Here is a 19249-nt window from a genome sequence, read left to right as displayed (position 1 = left end):
TTGGTTATGGGATCGCTTAGCTCTGTCTATCGTATGCTGCTTACGCTGTTTAGCATGCAAGTAGTCCTGTGTTGTAGCTTCACCAGGTTGACACCTCATTTTGAATTATGCCTGGTGCTGCTCCTGGCATGCCCTCCTGCACTCTTCATTGAACCAGGGTTGATTCCCCCGGCTTGTTGGTTATGGTAGAGTGGGGGATATGCCTGGCCATGAGGTTACAGATTGTGGTTGAGTACAGTTCTGTTGCTGCTGATGGCCCAGAGCGCCTCATGGATGCCCAGTTTTGAGTTGCTAGATCTGTTCAAAGTCTATCCCATTTCATGGTAGTGCCACACAACAAGATGGAGGGTATCCTCAATGTGGAGATAGGACTTTGTCTCCATAAGGACTGTGCGGTGGTCACTCTTACCAATACTGTCATGGACAGATGCATCTGCGGCAGGCAGATTGGTGAGGACAAGGTCAAGTATGTTTGTCCCTCTTGTTGGTTCCCTCAGCACCTGCCGCAGACCTAGTCTAGCAGCTATGTCCTTTAGGTCTTGGCCAGCTCGGTCAGTAGTGGTTCTACCGAGCCACTCTTGGTGATGGACATTGCAGTCTCCCACCCAGAGTACATTCTGTGCCGTTGCCGCCCTCCGTGCTTCCTCCAAGTGGTGTTCAACATGGAGGAGTACTGACTCATCAGCTGAGGGAGGGCGGTATGTGGTAATCAGCAGGAGGTTTCCTTGCCCATGTTGAGCCAATGTCAGTGGGACAGGACATACCTGTGGATAGTGATGGCGGTGTCTGGGACATTGTCTGTAAGGTGTGATTCCTTGAGTGGGACTACATCAGGCTGTTGCTTGACTAGTCTGTGGGGCAACTCTCCCAACTTTGGCACAAGTCCCCAGATGTTAGTAAGGAGGACTTTGCACGGTTGACAGGGCTGGGTTGATGCCAGGTGATCAGTCCGGTTTCATTCCTTATTGACTTTGGAGCCGGTTTATGCAACTGAGTGACTTGCGAGCCCCTTTCAGAGGGCATTTCAGAGTCAACCACATTGCTGTGGGTCTGGAGTGGCATGTAGGCCAGACCAGGTAAGGACGGCCGAATTCCTTCCCTAAAGGACATTAGTGAACAAGATGGGTTTTTACGACGATCGGTAATGGTTTCATGGCCGTCATTAGGGTGGCGTTTGAAAACAAATTTCAGATTTATCAATTGAATTCAAATTCCACCTTCTGCCGAGTAGGATTCGAATCCATGTCCCCAGAGCACGACCCTGGGTCCAGGGTTACTAGTCCAGTGACAATACCACCCGCGCCACCGCCTCTCTGGTGGGTACAGGTCTCACTATAATACTGGGGTACAGTACTGGTGGGGACAGGTCTCACTATAATACTGGGGTACAGTACTGGTGGGTATATGTCTGTCACTGTATAACATGAGGACAGTACTTGTGGGTACATGTCTCATTGTATATGGTGGGTACAGGTAGGTCACTGTATAACATTGGGATACAGTACTGGTGGGTACACGTCTCACTGTATAACACGGGTACAGTACTGGTGGGTACAGGTTTCACTGTATAACACTGGTACAGGTCTATCACTGTATAACATGGGTACAGTACTGGTGGGTACAGGTCTCACTATAATACTGGGGTACGGTACAGGTCTGTCACTGTATAATACTGGGGTACAGTGCTGGTGGGTATAGGTCTTACTATAATACTGGGGTACAGTACTGGTGGATACAGGTCTCACTGTATAACACTGGGGTACAGTACTGGTGGATACAGGTCTCACTGTATAACACTGGGGTACAGTACTGGTGGGTACAGGTCTCTGTATAAAACTGGGGTACAGTAGTGGTGGATACAGGTCTCACTGTATAACACTGGGGTACAGTACTGGTGGGTACAAGTAGGTCACTATGACATTGGGATACAGTACTGGTGGGTACAGGTCTCACTGTACAACACTGGGGTACAGTACTGGTGGGTACAGGTCTCACTGTATAACACTGGGGTACAGTACTGGTGGATACAGGTCTCACTGTATAACACTGGGGTACAGTACTAGTGGGTACAGGTCTCACTGTATAACACTGGGGTACAGTACTGGTGGATACAGGTCTCACTGTATAACACCGGGGTACAGTACTGGTGGGTACAAGTAGGTCACTGTATAACACTGGGGTACAGTACTGGTGGATACAGGTCTCACTGTATAACACTGGGGTACAGTACTGGTGGGTACAAGTAGGTCACTGTATGACATTGGGATACAGTACTGGTGTGTACAGGTCTCACTGTATAACACTGGGGTACAGTACTGGTGGATACAGGTCTCACTGTATAACACTGGGGGACAGTACTGGTGGGTACAGGTCTCACTGTATAACACTGGGGTACAGTACTGGTGGATACAGGTCTCACTGTATAACACTGGGGTACAGTACTGGTGGATACAGGTCTCACTGTATAACACTGGGGTACAGTACTGGTGGGTACAAGTAGGTCACTGTATGACATTGGGATACAGTACTGGTGGGTACAGGTCTCACTGTACAACACTGGGGTACAGTAGTGGTGGATACAGGTCTCACTGTATAACACTGGGGTACAGTACTGGTGGGTACAAGTAGGTCACTGTATGACATTGGGATACAGTACTGGTGGGTACAGGTCTCACTGTACAACACTGGGGTACAGTACTGGTGGGTACAGGTCTCACTGTATAACACTGGGGTACAGTACTGGTGGATACAGGTCTCACTGTATAACACTGGGGTACAGTACTAGTGGGTACAGGTCTCACTGTATAACACTGGGGTACAGTACTAGTGGGTACAGGTCTCACTGTATAACACTGGGGTACAGTACTGGTGGGTACAGGTCTCACTGTATAACACTGGGGTACAGTACTGGTGGGTACAGGTCTCACTGTATAACACTGGGGTACAGTACTGGTGGATACAGGTCTCACTGTATAACACTGGGGTACAGTACTGGTGGGTACAAGTAGGTCACTGTATGACATTGGGATACAGTACTGGTGTGTACAGGTCTCACTGTATAACACTGGGGTACAGTACTGGTGGATACAGGTCTCACTGTATAACACTGGGGGACAGTACTGGTGGGTACAGGTCTCACTGTATAACACTGGGGTACAGTACTGGTGGATACAGGTCTCACTGTATAACACTGGGGTACAGTACTGGTGGATACAGGTCTCACTGTATAACACTGGGGTACAGTACTGGTGGGTACAGGTCTCACTGTATAACACTGGGGTACAGTACTGGTGGATACAGGTCTCACTGTATAACACTGGGGTACAGTACTGGTGGATACAGGTCTCACTGTATAACACTGGGGTACAGTACTGGTGGGTACAGGTCTCACTGTATAACACTGGGGTACAGTACTGGTGGGTACAGGTCTCACTGTATAACACTGGGGTACAGTACTGGTGGATACAGGTCTCACTGTATAACACTGGGGTACAGTACTAGTGGGTACAGGTCTCACTGTATAACACTGGGGTACAGTACTGGTGGGTACAGGTCTCACTGTATAACACTGGGGTACAGTACTGGTGGATACAGGTCTCACTGTATAACACTGGGCTACAGTACTGGTGGGTACAGGTCTCGCTATAACACTGGGGTACAGTACTGGTGGGTACAGGTCTCACTGTATAACACTGGGGTACAGTACTGGTGGGTACAGGTCTCACTATAACACTGGGGTACAGTACCGGTGGGTACAGGTCTCACTGTAAAACATGGGTACAGTACTGATGGGTACAGGTCTCACTGTAAAACATGGGTACAGTACTGATGGGTACAGGTCTCACTGTAAAACATGGGTACAGTACATGGGTACAGTGCCTTTCAGTGCAGCAGCTTTTTCGGGAGCAGAGTGTGAGCGAGTGAGCAGCTGGGAAAGTCAGTTTGAAAGTAAATTTAATTTCCTTTTGTTTTTCGGCGGAGGCCAGGGGGCTGCTGGGTAAGTAAAACACTATATATTTGGGCGGTTTAAAATAACTTTCCTTTCAGTGCAGCAGCTTTTTCGGGAGCAGAGTGTGAGCGAGTGAGCAGCTGGGAAAGTCAGTTTGAAAGTAAATTTAATTTCCTTTTGTTTTTCGGCGGAGGCCAGGGGGCTGCTGGGTAAGTAAAACACTATATATTTGGGCGGTTTCTGAACCCGAGACACCACACTTGTAGTGTCTCCCACCCGCCCTCCTCCTCTAACCAAAAAAAAAGGACTCGGTGGGGTGTTTAAAAGGTAAGGCTTTTTCGATTTCTCTGGTTTTATTGTGATTGGTAAAAACTTTTCGTTCCTTTTTCATTTAACTAAGTTTAAACTTAAGATTAAAAATGGCAGGAGATCTCAGACCCGTATCATGCTCCTCTTGCTCAATGTGGGAGCTCAGGGACATGGCTGATAACCCTGACTCCTTCACGTGCAGGAAGTGTGTCCAGCTGCAGCTCTTGTTAGACCGCATGACGGCTCTCGAGCTGCGGATGGACTCACTTTGGAGCATGTGCGATGCTGAGGAGGTCGTGGATAGCACGTTTAGTGAATTGGTCACACCGCAGATTAGGATTGCTGAGGGAGAAAGGGAATGGGTGACCAAAAGGCAGAGAAAGAGCAGGAAGGCAGCGCAGGAGTCCCCTGCAGTCATCTCCCTCCAAAACAAGTATACCGTTTTGGATACTGTTGAGGGAGATGGCTCACCAGGGGAAGGCAGCAGTAACCAGGTTCATGGCACCGTGGCTGGCTCTGCTGTTCCGAAGGGCGGGAAAAAGAGTGGAAGGGCTATAGTCGTAGGGGATTCGATTGTAAGGGGAGTAGATAGGCGGTTCTGTGGTCGAAAACGAGGCTCCCGAATGGTATGTTGCCTCCCAGGTGCACGGGTCAGGGACATCTCAGATCGGCTGCAGAACATTCTAAAGGGGGAGGGTGAACAGCCAGTTGTCATTGTGCACATAGGCACTAATGATATAGGTAAAAAACGGGATGAGGTCCTACAACCAGAGTTTAGGGAGTTAGGAGCCAAGTTAAAAAGTAGGACCTCAGAGGTGGTAATCTCAGGATTACTACCAGTGCCACGTGATAGTCAGAGTAAAAATGAAAGGATGAATGCGTGGCTTGAGAGATGGTGCAGGAAGGAGGGGTTCAGATTTTTGGGACATTGGGACCGGTTCTGGGGGAGGTGGGACTATTACAAATTGGACGGTCTACACCTGGGTCGGACTGGAACCAATGTCCTTGGAGGTGCTTTTGCTAACGCTGTTGGGGAGGGTTTAAACTAATGTGGCAGGGGGATGGGAACCAATTGAGGTCAGTTGACAGTAAGGAGGTAGTAACAAAAGCCTGTAAGGAACTAGATAATGAAGTCAGTGTGACTAAGGGGAAGAGCAGGCAGGGAGCAGACGATGAATATAAAGGGACTGGTGGTCTGAGGTGCATTTGTTTTAATGCAAGAAGTGTAGTAGGTAAGGCAGATGAACTTAGGGCTTGGATTAGTACCTGGGAGTATGATGTTATTGCTATTACTGAGACTTGGTTGAGGGAAGGGCATGATTGGCAACTAAATATCCCAGGATATCGATGCTTCAGGCGGGATAGAGAGGGAGGTAAAAGGGGTGGAGGAGTTGCATTACTGGTCAAAGAGGATATCACAGCTGTGCTGAAGGAGGGCACTATGGAGGACTCGAGCAGTGAGGCAATATGGACAGAACTCAGAAATAGGAAGGGTGCGGTAACAATGTTGGGGCTGTACTACAGGCCTCCCAACAGCGAGCGTGAGATAGAGGTACAAATATGTAAACAGATTATGGAAAGATGTAGGAGCAACAGGGTGGTGGTGATAGGAGATTTTAATTTTCCCAACATTGACTGGGATTCGCTTAGTGTTAGAGGTCCAGATGGAGCAGATATTGTAAGGAGCATCCAGGAGGGTTTTCTAGAGCAGTATGTAAATAGTCCAACTCGGGAAGGGGCCATACTGGACCTGGTGTTGGGGAATGAGCCCGGCCAGGTTGTTGAAGTTTCAGTAGGGGACTACTTTGGGAATAGTGATCACAATTCCGTAAGCTTTAAAATACTCATGGACAAAGACGAGAGTGGTCCTTAAGGAAGAGTGCTAAATTGGGGGAAGGCCAACTATACCAAAATTCGGCAGGAGCTGGGGAATGTAGATTGGGAGCAGCTTTTTGAAGGTAAATCCACATGTGGTATGTGGGAGGCTTTTAAAGAGAGGTTGATTAGCGTTCAGGGGAGACATGTTCCTGTGAAAATGAGGGATAGAAATGGCAAGATTAGGGAACCATGGATGACAGGTGAAATTGTGAGACTAGCTAAGAGGAAAAAGGAAGCATACATAAGGTCTAGGTGGCTGAAGAAAGACGAAGCTTTGAAAGAATATCGGGAATGCAGGACTAATCTGAAACGAGGAATTAAGAGGGCTAAAAAGGGTCATGAAATATCTTTAGCAAACAGGATTAAGGAAAATCCCAAAGCCTTTTATTCATATATAAGGAGCAAGAGGGTAACGAGAGAAAGGATTGGCCCACTCAAGGACAAAGGAGGAAAGTTATGCGTGGAGTCAGAGAAAATGGGTGAGATTCTAAACGAGTACTTTGCATCGGTATTCACCGAGGAGAGGGACATGAAGGATGTTGAGGTTAGGAACAGATGTTTGATTACTCTAGGTCAAGTCGGCATAAGGAGGAAGGAAGTGTTGGGTATTCTAAAAGGCATTAAGGTGGACAAGTCCCCAGGTCTGGATGGGATCTATCCCAGGTTACTGAGGGAAGCAAGAGAGGAAATAGCTGGGGCCTTAACAGATATCTTTGCAGCATCCTTAAACACGGGTGAGGTTCCGGAGGACTGGAGAATTGCTAATGTTGTCCCCTTGTTTAAGAAGGGTAGCTGGGATAATCCAGGTAATTATAGACCGGTGAGCCTGACGTCAGTGGTAGGGAAGCTGCTGGAGCAGTTACTGAGGGATAGGATCTATTCCCATTTGGAAGAAAATGGGCTTATCAGTGATAGGCAACATGGTTTTGTGCAGGGAAGGTCATGTCTTACCAACTTAATAGAATTCTTTGAGGAAGTGACAAAGTTGATTGATGAGGGAAGGGCTGTAGATGTCATATACATGGACTTCAGTAAGGCGTTTGATAAGGTTCCCCATGGCAGGCTGATGGAGAAAGTGAAGGCGCTTGGGGTCCAAGGTGTACTAGCTAGATGGATAAAGAACTGGCTGGGCAACAGGAGACAGAGAGTAGCAGTAGAAGGGAGTTTCTCAAAATGGAGACGTGTGACCAGTGGTGTTCCACAGGGATCCGTGCTGGGACCACTGTTGTTTGTGATATGCATTAATGATTTGGAGGAAAGTATAGGTGGACTGATTAGCAAGTTTGCAGACGACACTAAGATTGGTGGAGTAGCAGATAGTGAAGGGGACTGTCAGAGAATACAGCAGAATATAGATAGATTAGAGAGTTGGGCAGAGAAATGGCAGATGGAGTTCAATCAGGGCAAATGCGAGGTGATGCATTTTGGAAGATCCAATTCAAGAGTGAACTATACAGTAAATGGAAAAGTCCTGGGGAAAATTGATGTCCAGAGAGATTTGGGTGTTCAGGTCCACTGTTCCCTGAAGGTGGCAACGCAGGTCAATAGAGTGGTCAAGAAGGCATACGGCATGCTTTCCTTCATCGGACGGGGCATTGAGTACAAGAGTTGGCAGGTCATGTTACAGTTGTATAGGACTTTGGTTCGGCCACATTTGGAATACTGCGTACAGTTCTGGTCGCCACATTATCAAAAGGATGTGGATGCTTTGGAGAGGGTGCAGAGGAGGTTCACCAGGATGTTGCCTGGTATGGAGGGCGCTAGCTATGAAGAGAGGTTGAGTAGATTAGGATTATTTTCATTAGAAAGACGGAGGTTGAGGGGGGACCTGATTGAGGTGTACAAAATCATGAGAGGTATAGACAGGGTGGATAGCAAGAGGCTTTTTCCCAGAGTGGGGGTTTCAATTACTAGAGGACACGAGTTCAAAGTGAAAGGGGAAAAGTTTAGGGGGGATATGCGTGGAAAGTTCTTTACGCAGAGGGTGGTGGGCACCTGGAATGCATTGCCAGCGGAGGTGGTAGATGCGGGCACGATGGAGTCTTTTAAGATGTATCTAGACAGATACATGAATGGGCAGGAAGAAAAGAGATACAGAACCTTAGAAAATAGGCGACATGTTTAGAGAGAGGATCTGGATCGGCGCAGGCTTGGAGGGCCGAAGGGCCTGTTCCTGTGCTGTAATTATCTTTGTTCTTTGTTTTTATCTTTGATGGGTACAGGTCTCACTGTAAAACATGGCTACAGTACTGATGGGTACAGGTCTATCACTGTACAACACTGGGGTGCAGTACTGGTGGGTACAGGTTTCACTATAACACTGGTACAGGTCTATCACTGTATAACACTGGGGTGCAGTACTGGTGGGTACAGGTCTCACTAACACTGGGGTACAGTACTGGTGGGTACAGGTCTCACTGTATAACATTGGGATACAGTACTGGTGGGTACAGGTCTCACTGTATAACATTGGGGTACAGTACTGGTGGGTACAGGTCTCACTATATAACACTGGGGTACAGTACTGGTGGGTACAGGTCTCATTGTATAACACTGGGGTACAGTACTGGTGGGTACAGGTCTCACTGTATAACACGGGTACAGTACTGGTGGGTACAGGTCTCACTGTATAACATTGGGATACAGTACTGGTGGGTACAGGTCTCACTGTACAACACTGGGGTACAGTACTGGTGGATACAGGTCTCACTGTATAACACTGGGGTACAGTACTGGTGGGTACAAGTAGGTCACTGTATGACATTGGGATACAGTACTGGTGGGTACCGGTCTCACTGTACAACACTGGGGTACAGTACTGGTGGGTACAGGTCTCATTGTATAACACTGGGGTACAGTACTGGTGGGTACAGGTCTCATTGTATAACACTGGGGTACAGTACTGGTGGGTACAGGTCTCACTGTATAACACGGGTACAGTACTGGTGGGTACAGGTCTCACTGTATAACATTGGGATACAGTACTGGTGGGTACAGGTCTCACTGTACAACACTGGGGTACAGTACTGGTGGATACAGGTCTCACTGTATAACACTGGGGTACAGTACTGGTGGGTACAAGTAGGTCACTGTATGACATTGGGATACAGTACTGGTGGGTACCGGTCTCACTGTACAACACTGGGGTACAGTACTGGTGGGTACAGGTCTCACTGTATAACACTGGGGTACAGTACTGGTGGGTACAGGTCTCACTGTATAACACTGGGGTACAGTACTGGTGGGTACAGGTCTCACTATATAACACTGGGGTACAGTACTGGTGGATACAGGTCTCACTGTATAACACTGGGGTACAGTACTGGTGGATACAGGTCTCACTGTATAACACTGGGGTACAGTACTGGTGGATACAGGTCTCACTGTATAACACTGGGGTACAGTACTGGTGGGTACAGGTCTCGCTATAACACTGGGGTACAGTACTGGTGGATACAGGTCTCACTGTAAAACATGGGTACAGTACTGATGGGTACAGGTCTCAATTTATAACACTGGGATACAGTACTGGTGGGTACAGGTCTCGCTATAACACTGGGGTACAGTACTAGTGGGTACAGGTCTCAATGTATAACACTGGGATACAGTACTGGTGGGTACAGGTCTCGCTATAACACTGGGGTACAGTACTGGTGGATACAGGTCTCACTGTATAACACTGGGGGACAGTACTGGTGGGTACAGGTCTCACTGTAAAACATGGGTACAGTACTGGTGGGTACAGGTCTGTCACTGTATAACACTGGGGTACAGTACTGGTGGATACAGGTCTCACTGTATAACACTGGGGTACAGTACTGGTGGATACAGGTCTCACTGTATAACACTGGGGTACAGTACTGGTGGGTACAGGTTTCACTCTAACACTGGTACAGGTCTATCACTGTACAACACTGGGGTGCAGTACTGGTGGGTACAGGTTTCACTATAACACTGGTACAGGTCTATCACTGTATAACACTGGGGTGCAGTACTGGTGGGTACAGGTCTCACTAACACTGGGGTACAGTACTGGTGGGTACAGGTTTCACTGTCTAACACTGGGGTACAGTACTGGTGGTTACAGGTCTCACTGTATAACATTGGGATACAGTACTGGTGGGTACAGGTCTCACTGTATAACATTGGGGTACAGTACTGGTGGGTACAGGTCTCACTGTATGACACGGGTACAGTACTGGTGGGTACAGGTCTCACTGTACAACACTGGGGTACAGTACTGGTGGGTACAGGTCTCACTGTATAACACGGGTACAGTACTGGTGGGTACAGGTCTCACTATATAACACTGGGGTACAGTACTGGTGGGTACAGGTCTCACTATATAACACTGGGGTACAGTACTGGTGGGTACAGGTCTCATTGTATAACACTGGGGTACAGTACTGGTGGGTACAGGTCTCACTGTATAACACGGGTACAGTACTGGTGGGTACAGGTCTCACTGTACAACACTGGGGTACAGTACTGGTGGGTACAGGTCTCACTGTATAACACGGGTACAGTACTGGTGGGTACAGGTCTCACTGTATAACATTGGGATACAGTACTGGTGGATACAGGTCTCACTGTATAACACTGGGGTACAGTACTGGTGGGTACAGGTCTCACTGTATAACACGGGTACAGTACTGGTGGGTACAGGTCTCACTGTATAACATTGGGATACAGTACTGGTGGGTACAGGTCTCACTGTACAACACTGGGGTACAGTACTGGTGGGTACAGGTCTCACTGTATAACACTGGGGTACAGTACTGGTGGATACAGGTCTCACTGTATAACACTGGGGTACAGTACTGGTGGGTACAAGTAGGTCACTGTATGACATTGGGATACAGTACTGGTGGGTACCGGTCTCACTGTACAACACTGGGGTACAGTACTGGTGGGTACAGGTCTCACTGTATAACACTGGGGTACAGTACTGGTGGGTACAGGTCTCACTGTATAACACTGGGGTACAGTACTGGTGGGTACAGGTCTCACTATATAACACTGGGGTACAGTACTGGTGGATACAGGTCTCACTGTATAACACTGGGGTACAGTACTGGTGGATACAGGTCTCACTGTATAACACTGGGGTACAGTACTGGTGGATACAGGTCTCACTGTATAACACTGGGGTACAGTACTGGTGGGTACAGGTCTCGCTATAACACTGGGGTACAGTACTGGTGGGTACAGGTCTCACTGTAAAACATGGGTACAGTACTGATGGGTACAGGTCTCAATTTATAACACTGGGATACAGTACTGGTGGGTACAGGTCTCGCTATAACACTGGGGTACAGTACTGGTGGATACAGGTCTCACTGTATAACACTGGGGTACAGTACTGGTGGGTACAGGTCTCACTGTAAAACATGGGTACAGTACTGGTGGGTACAGGTCTGTCACTGTATAACACTGGGGTACAGTACTGGTGGATACAGGTCTCACTGTATAACACTGGGGTACAGTACTGGTGGATACAGGTCTCACTGTATAACACTGGGGTACAGTACTGGTGGGTACAGGTCTCGCTATAACACTGGGGTACAGTACTGGTGGATACAGGTCTCACTGTATAACACTGGGGTACAGTACTGGTGGATACAGGTCTCAATGTATAACACTGGGGTACAGTACTGGTGGATACAGGTCTCACTGTATAACACTGGGGTACAGTACTGGTGGGTACAGGTCTCGCTATAACACTGGGGTACAGTACTGGTGGATACAGGTCTGTCACTGTATAACACTGGGGTACAGTACTGGTGGATACAGGTCTCACTGTATAACACTGGGGTACAGTACTGGTGGATACAGGTCTCACTGTATAACACTGGGGTACAGTACTGGTGGGTACAGGTCTCGCTATAACACTGGGGTACAGTACTGGTGGGTACAGGTCTCAATGTATAACACTGGGATACAGTACTGGTGGGTACAGGTCTCGCTATAACACTGGGGTACAGTACTGGTGGATACAGGTCTCACTGTATAACACTGGGGTACAGTACTGGTGGGTACAGGTCTCACTGTAAAACATGGGTACAGTACTGGTGGGTACAGGTCTGTCACTGTATAACACTGGGGTACAGTACTGGTGGATACAGGTCTCACTGTATAACACTGGGGTACAGTACTGGTGGATACAGGTCTCACTGTATAACACTGGGGTACAGTACTGGTGGGTACAGGTCTCACTGTTTAACACCGGGGTACAGTACTGGTGGGTACAGGTCTCATTGTATAACACTGGGGTACAGTACTGGTGGGTACAGATCTCATTGTATAACACTGGGGTACAGTACTGGTGGGTACAGATCTCATTGTATAACACTGGAGTGCAGTACTGGTGTGTACAGGTCTCACTGTATAACACTGGGGTACAGTACTGGTGGGTACAGGTCTCACTGTCTCACACTGGGGTACAGTACTGGTGGGTACAGGTCTCATTGTATAACACTGGGGTACAGTACTGGTGGATACAGGTCTCACTGTATAACACTGGGGTACAGTACTGGTGGGTACAGGTCTCACTGTCTCACACTGGGGTACAGTACTGGTGGGTACAGGTCTCATTGTATAACACTGGGGTACAGTACTGGTGGATACAGGTCTCACTGTATAACACTGGGGTACAGTACTGGTGGGTACAGGTCTCACTGTATAACACTGGGGTACAGTACTGGTGGATACAGGTCTCACTGTATAACACTGGGGTACAGTACTGGTGGATACAGGTCTCACTGTATAACACTGGGGTACAGTACTGGTGGATACAGGTCTCACTGTATAACACTGGGGTACAGTACTGGTGGGTACAGGTCTCACTGTATAACACTGGGGTACAGTACTGGTGGATACAGGTCTCACTGTATAACACTGGGGTACAGTACTGGTGGATACAGGTCTCACTGTATAACACTGGGGTACAGTACTGGTGGATACAGGTCTCACTGTATAACACTGGGGTTCCGTACTGGTGGGTACAGGTCTCACTGTATAACACTGGGGTTCCGTACTGGTGGGTACAGGTCTCACTGTATGACACTGGGCTTCAGTACTGGTGGATACAGGCGCCTCTCCCTAAATTTGCTCCTTGACCACGTTTAGACTGGAAATGCCAGTGTTGGGAGTGTATGGATGGAGTCTGCTTTTGATGGAATGTTCTGATTAGTGTGAAGAGCCTCATTCTGTTTGGGTTTTAATTTTGTTTCTCCTCGCTGTCCAGAGCCTCCGACGTGTGAGTCATGGCTCCGTTTCTTCGGCTGTCATTCAACTCCTATGAGGTGGGACCCATCCTGAATTCAGCCGAGACTCAGCAGCCGTTTGTCGCTGTGAAGGTGAAGGAAGCCTTAACGACAGGTATGAAAGTCAGAGCTTTGATGTTCTGGGGAGCGATGCGTTATGATTAGATTAGATTAGATTAGAGATACAGCACTGAAACAGGCCCTTCGGCCCACCGAGTCTGTGCCGAACATCAACCATCCATTTATACTAATCCTACACTAATCCCATATTCCTACCAAACATCGCCACCTGTCCCTATTTTTCCCTACCACCTACCTATACTAGTGACCATTTATATTGGCCAATTTACCTATCAACCTGCAAGTCTTTTGGCTTGTGGGAGGAAACCGGAGCACCCGGAGAAAACCCACGCGGTCACAGGGAGAACTTGCAAACTCCACACAGGCAGTACCCGGAATCGAACCCGGGTCCCTAGAGCTGTGAGGCTGCGGTGCTAACCACTGCGCCACTGTGCCGCCCGTTATCTGCCCCCCTCCTTGGGGTCCCATGGCAGGGAGGGTGCTCCCCCATGCTGAGGTCCCGGGATGTGAGTGTTTCTCCACTCCCACTCCCCCCAGGGTCCCAGACGGCGTTCTGTGAGAGCTGGTCTGGGCAGTCTAATCTCGTGCTGATAAAGAATGTGGTGTTTGGTGGCGAGAGCTGAGGTGCATCCTCAGGGAGGGACACTGAGGAGCAACTTGCTTCCTGGGTGGTTGCTGGTCAGCACAGACACAAGACCTGGTCTGTGGGCTCCTCTGCATTGAAGGAATGTCTCTGGCCTCATGACTAGAAACACTTCCAGTGGAGCAAGTTTTGGTAACTGCACTGTGAAGATGGGAAGTGGACTGTGGAGGTCAGTGATGTGCTCCAATCAGTGACATCATGTGGCCTAAAGAGCAAGGGAAGATTGCTCATAATTGATACAAAATTAAATGGAAAAAATGATTTCAGGCTTTAAATGTAGATAGATAGATCCATAGAAAAATTACCACACCGAAGGAGGCCATTCAGCCCATTATGTCCACGTCGGCCGAAAAACTAGGCCCCCAATTCCATCCAATCCCACTTTCCAGCTCCTGGTCCATAGCCTTGCTGGCTACGACACTTCAGGTGCATGTCCAGGTACCTTTTATGAAGGGACGTGTGTGTCAGTACTGCCCGGACTGGTCACTGGGTCAGTACTCACCAGTCACTGGGGGATGTCTGATCATGCGAATGGATGGAAGTGACAATGAACAAGAGTTATGGTATTTAAATAACAAAATGAGTGTTTCATTACATTTATCAGACTACCACTGGTTTAATTTTACTGATTCAGGTTAGACTGACCGCAGACTGGATTCCTAATTCCATGCTCTCCATATGACATCACATGATGCACTGTTTTACAATGCACTTGGCTGCTGCTAAACTGTGTTACTTGTCTTTGAACAGAGCGTGGTAAAACGCTGGTTCAGAAGAAGCCAACTATGTATCCTGACTGGAAGTCTTCCTTTGATGCTCACATACACGAGGGGCGTGTGATCCAGATTGTGCTGATGAGGAGTGCGGAGGAGCCTCTGTCTGAGGTGACTGTAGGGGTCTCGGTCCTTGCAGAGCGCTGCAAGAAAGGCAATGCAAGCAGAGTTCTGGGTAAGTGTGCGTCAGCTGGCTTTGTGCAGTCTGCTGGGACAGAGAATGACATCAACAAGGAAGAGGGAGTTGGATCAACAGGTTCAATAAAACAACACAGAAGGATCTGCTAAAAAGCCAGGAGGAGAGGCCAGATCTCCTTATTTCAGTTATACAGGGCATTGGTGAAACCATATCTGGAGTACTGTGTACAGTATTGGTCTCCTTATTTAAGGAAGGATGTAAATGTATTGGAAACAGTTGAGAGAAGGTTTACTAGACTAATACCTGGAATGGGTGGGTTTTCTTGTGAGGACAGGCTAGGCTTGTATCTGTTGGAATTTAGAAGAGTAAGAAGTGACATGATTGAGACATATAAGATCCTGAGGGGTCTTGATAGGGTGGATGTGGAAAGGATGTTTCCTCTTGTGGGAGAATCTCGAACTAGGGGGTCATTATTTAAAAATAAGGGGTCGCCCATTTAAGACAGAGATGAGGAGAAAATATTTCTCCCAGAGTGTTGAGTCTTTGAATTCTCTTCCTCAAAAGGCGGTGGAAGCAGAGTCTTTGAATATTTTTAAGGCAGAGGTAGCTAGATTCTTGATAAGCAAGGAGGTGAAAGGTTATTGGGGGTAGGCGGGAATGTGGAGTTGAGGTTACAATCAGATCAGCCATGATTTCGTTGAATGGCAGAGCAGGCTCGAGGGCCGAGTGGCCTCCTCCTGCTCCTTATTCGTATCTAGATATTCCATTTACTGCTCAACTCCTCACTAAACTCTGATTCCATTGCTGCATAAATGGTTGAAAAGGAGCAAAGAACTGGGTAGGAGAGAATTGTCAGAAACAATAATTTCGAAGCCCATACCTTGCAGACTTTCACTGCTCATATCAGCTGGACTAGTGAATAACATCTTCAACCTATATTCTCATTGCACCCCTACTGTACCTGCCCTGGGAGTGTTTGATGGGACAGTGGAGCAAGGTTGTCCAACATACGGCCTGTGGGCCAGAATTCGGCCCCACCAAACTTTTCCATCCAGCCCGCAGATGTAACTGTACAGAGAGAGGCTGTTCCTCATACTCACCATGACTGGAGATGAGAAATTTCCCTTTGTCAGTCCAGCTTTTAAACTGTTGTACTGTCAGTTTCACAGGTGACAGCTGCTAACATCGGAACAGCTGTCTTCCAACAGACTTGGGGATTTCCTGCGGGTTCTGACTTCTAAAAAAAAAAATGCCCACCGGAAAACACAAAGTCTGTTGGAAAATGGCTGTTCCAGCTGTCAGCTGTGAAACTGACAGCGATCTTTTTTAAAAGAACAGAACGACCATCTGCTGAGCATTCACTCGACAACTGTGAGGGGAGAGGGGGGAGTGGAGATGGAGAGGAGGAAGGGAGAGAGAGGGAGGGAGGAAGGGAGAGAGAGGAGGGAGGAAGGGAGAGAGATGGAGGGATGGAAGGGAGAGAGAGGGAGGGAGGAAAGGGAGAGAGAGGGAGGGAGGAAGGGAGAGAGAGGGAGGGGAGAAGGGAGAGAGAGGGAGGGAGGAAGGGAGAGAGGAGGGAGGAGGAAGGGAGAGAGAGGGAGGAGGAAGGGAGAGAGAGGGAGGGAGGAAGGGAGAGAGAGGGAGGGAGGAAGGGAGAGAGAGGGAGGGAGGAAGGGAGAGAGAGGGAGGGAGGAAGGGAGAGAGAGGGAGGGAGGAAGGGAGAGAGAGGGAGGGAGGAAGGGAGAGAGAGGGAGGGAGGAAGGGAGAGAGAGGGAGGGAGGAAGGGAGAGAGGGAGGAGAAGGAGAGAGAGGGAGGAGAAGGGAGAGAGAGGGAGGAGGAAGGGAGAGAGAGGGAGGGAGGAAGGGAGAGAGAGGGAGGGAGGAAGGGGAGAGAGAGGGAGGGGAGGAAGGGAGAGAGAGGGAGGGAGGAAGGGAGAGAGAGGGAGGGGAGGAAGGGAGAGAGAGAGAGGGAGGGAGGAAGGGAGAGAGAGAGAGGGAGGAGGAAGGGAGAGAGAGAGAGGAGGGAGAGGGAGAGGGAGGGAGGAAGGGGAGGGAGGGAGGGAGGAAGGGAGAGGGAGGGAGGGAGGAAGGGAGAGGGTGGGAGGGAGGGAGGAAGGGAGAGAGAGGGAGGGAGGGAGGAGGGAGAGAGAGGGAGGGAGGAAGGGAGAGGGAGGGAGGGAGGAGGAGAGGGAGGGAGGGAGGAAGGGAGAGGGAGGGAGGAAGGGAGAGGAGGGAGGGAGAAGGAGAGGAGGGAGGGAGGAAGGGAGAGAGAGGGAGGGAGGGAGGAAGGGAGAGAGAGGGAGGGAGGGAGGAAGGGAGAGAGAGGGAGGGAGGGAGGAAGGGAGAGAGAGGGAGGAGGAAGGGAGAGAGAGAGGGAGAGAGAGGGAGGGAGGGAGGAAGGGAAGAGGAGAGAGGGAGGGAGGGAGGAAGGTAGAGAGAGGGAGGGAGGGAGGAAGGGAGAGAGAGGGAGGGAGGGAGGAAGGAGAGAGAGGGAGGGAGGGAGGAAGGGAGAGAGAGGGAGGGAGGGAGGATGGAGAGAGAGAGGGAGGGAGGAGGGAGAGAGAGGGAGGGAGGGAGGAAGAGGAGTGAGAGGGAGGGAGGGAGGTGGGGTGCAGGGAGGGAGGGAGAGAGGGAGAGAGAGGGGAGCGAGAGAGAAGAGGAGAGAGAGGGAGGGAGGAGGAGAGAGAGAGAGGGAGGAGGAAGGAGAGAGAGAGGAGGGAGTGGGAGAAGAGAGAGAGAGAGAGAGAGTGGGGTGCAGAGAGAGAGAGAGAGAGAGAGTGGGTGCAGAGAGAGAGAGAGAGAGAGAGAGTGGGGAGCAGAGAGAGAGAGAGAGAGTGGGGTAGCGAGAGAGAGAGGAGAGAGAGAGAGAGTGGGGAGCAGAGAGAGAGAGAGAGAGAGTGGGGTGCAGAGAGAGAGAGAAGAGAGAGAGTGGGGTGCAGAGAGAGAGAGAGAGAGAGAGAGTGGGGGAGCAGAGAGCAGAGAGAGAGAGAGAGAGAGAGGGGAGCAGAGAGAGAGAGAGAGAGAGTGGGGAGCAGAGAGAGAGTGGGGAGCAGAGAGAGAGAGAGAGAGTGGGGAGCAGAGAGAGAGAGAGAGAAGAGAGGGGAGCAGAGAGAGAGAGAGAGAGAGAGAGAGTGGGGAGCAGAGAGAGAGAGAGAGAGTGGGGAGCAGAGAGAGAGAGAGAGAGAGAGAGGAGAGGGAGCAGAGAGAGAGAGAGTGCGGAGCAGAGAGAGAGAGAGAGAGTGCGGGAGCAGAGAGAGAGAGAGAGAGTGCGGAGCAGAGAGAGAGAGAGAGAGTGCGGAGCAGAGAGAGAGAGAGAGAGTGCGGAGCAGAGAGAGAGAGAGAGAGAGTGCGGAGCAGAGAGAGAGAGAGAAGAGTGCGGAGCAGAGAGAGAGAGAGAGAGAGTGCGGAGCAGAGAGAGAGAGAGAGAGAGTGCGGAGCAGAGAGAGAGAGAGAGAGAGTGCGGAGCAGAGAGAGAGAGAGAGAGAGTGCGGAGCAGAGAGAGAGAGAGAGAGAGTGCGGAGCAGAGAGAGAGAGAGAGAGGTGCGGAGCAGAGAGAGAGAGAGAGAGAGTGGGAGCAGAGAGAGAGAGAGAGAGAGAGGAGCAGAGAGAGAGAGAGAGAGAGCAGGAGAGAGAGAGAGAGAGAGTGGGAGCAGAGAGAGAGAGAGAGAGAGAGTGGGGAGCAGAGAGAGAGAGAGAGAGAGTGTGGGGAGCAGAGAGAGAGAGAGAGAGAGGGGGAGCAGAGAGAGAGAGAGAGAGAGAGTGGGGAGCAGAGAGAGAGAGAGCAGAGAGAGTGGGGAGCAGAGAGAGAGAGAGAGAGAGAGAGAGAGAGTGGGGAGCAGAGAGAGAGAGAGAGAGAGAGTGGGGAGCAGAGAGAGAGAGAGAGAGAGAGTGGGGAGCAGAGAGAGAGAGAGAGAGAGAGTGGGAGCAGAGAGAGAGAGAGAGAGAGAGAGTGGGGAGCAGAGAGGAGAGAAGAGAGAGAGAGTGGGGAGCAGAGAGAGAGAGAGAGAGTGGGGAGCAGAGAGAGAGAGAGTGGGGAGCAGAGAGAGAGAGGGGGAGCAGAGAGAGAGAGAGTGGGGAGCAGAGAGAGAGAGAGAGAGAGAGTGGGGAGCAGAGAGGGAGAGAGAGAGAGAGAGTGGGAAGCAGAGAGAGAGAGAGAGAGAGAGTGGGGAGCAGAGAGAGAGAGAGAGAGAGAGTGTGGGAGCAGAGTGGAGC

The 19249-nt window shown here is 49.8% G+C and overlaps 1 protein-coding gene across 1 annotated transcript in view; it reads left to right on the top strand.

Moving 5' to 3' along the window:
- LOC137380314 (protein kinase C delta type-like) overlaps positions 1-19249 on the top strand; it is a 181449-nt gene that overhangs the window by 43465 nt on the left and 118735 nt on the right. The window contains 3 exon segments of the mRNA XM_068052241.1: positions 13383-13516; positions 14876-15047; positions 15049-15073. Coding sequence (XP_067908342.1) covers positions 13402-13516; positions 14876-15047; positions 15049-15073 — 312 coding nt within the window. The 5' untranslated portion in view covers positions 13383-13401.

Source organism: Heterodontus francisci, chromosome 19, assembly GCF_036365525.1.
Source record: "Heterodontus francisci isolate sHetFra1 chromosome 19, sHetFra1.hap1, whole genome shotgun sequence".
Taxonomy (NCBI): Eukaryota; Metazoa; Chordata; class Chondrichthyes; order Heterodontiformes; family Heterodontidae; genus Heterodontus; species Heterodontus francisci.
The sequence above is the reverse complement of the archived record's forward strand: the minus strand, read 5'-3'. Positions and strand labels throughout refer to the sequence as shown.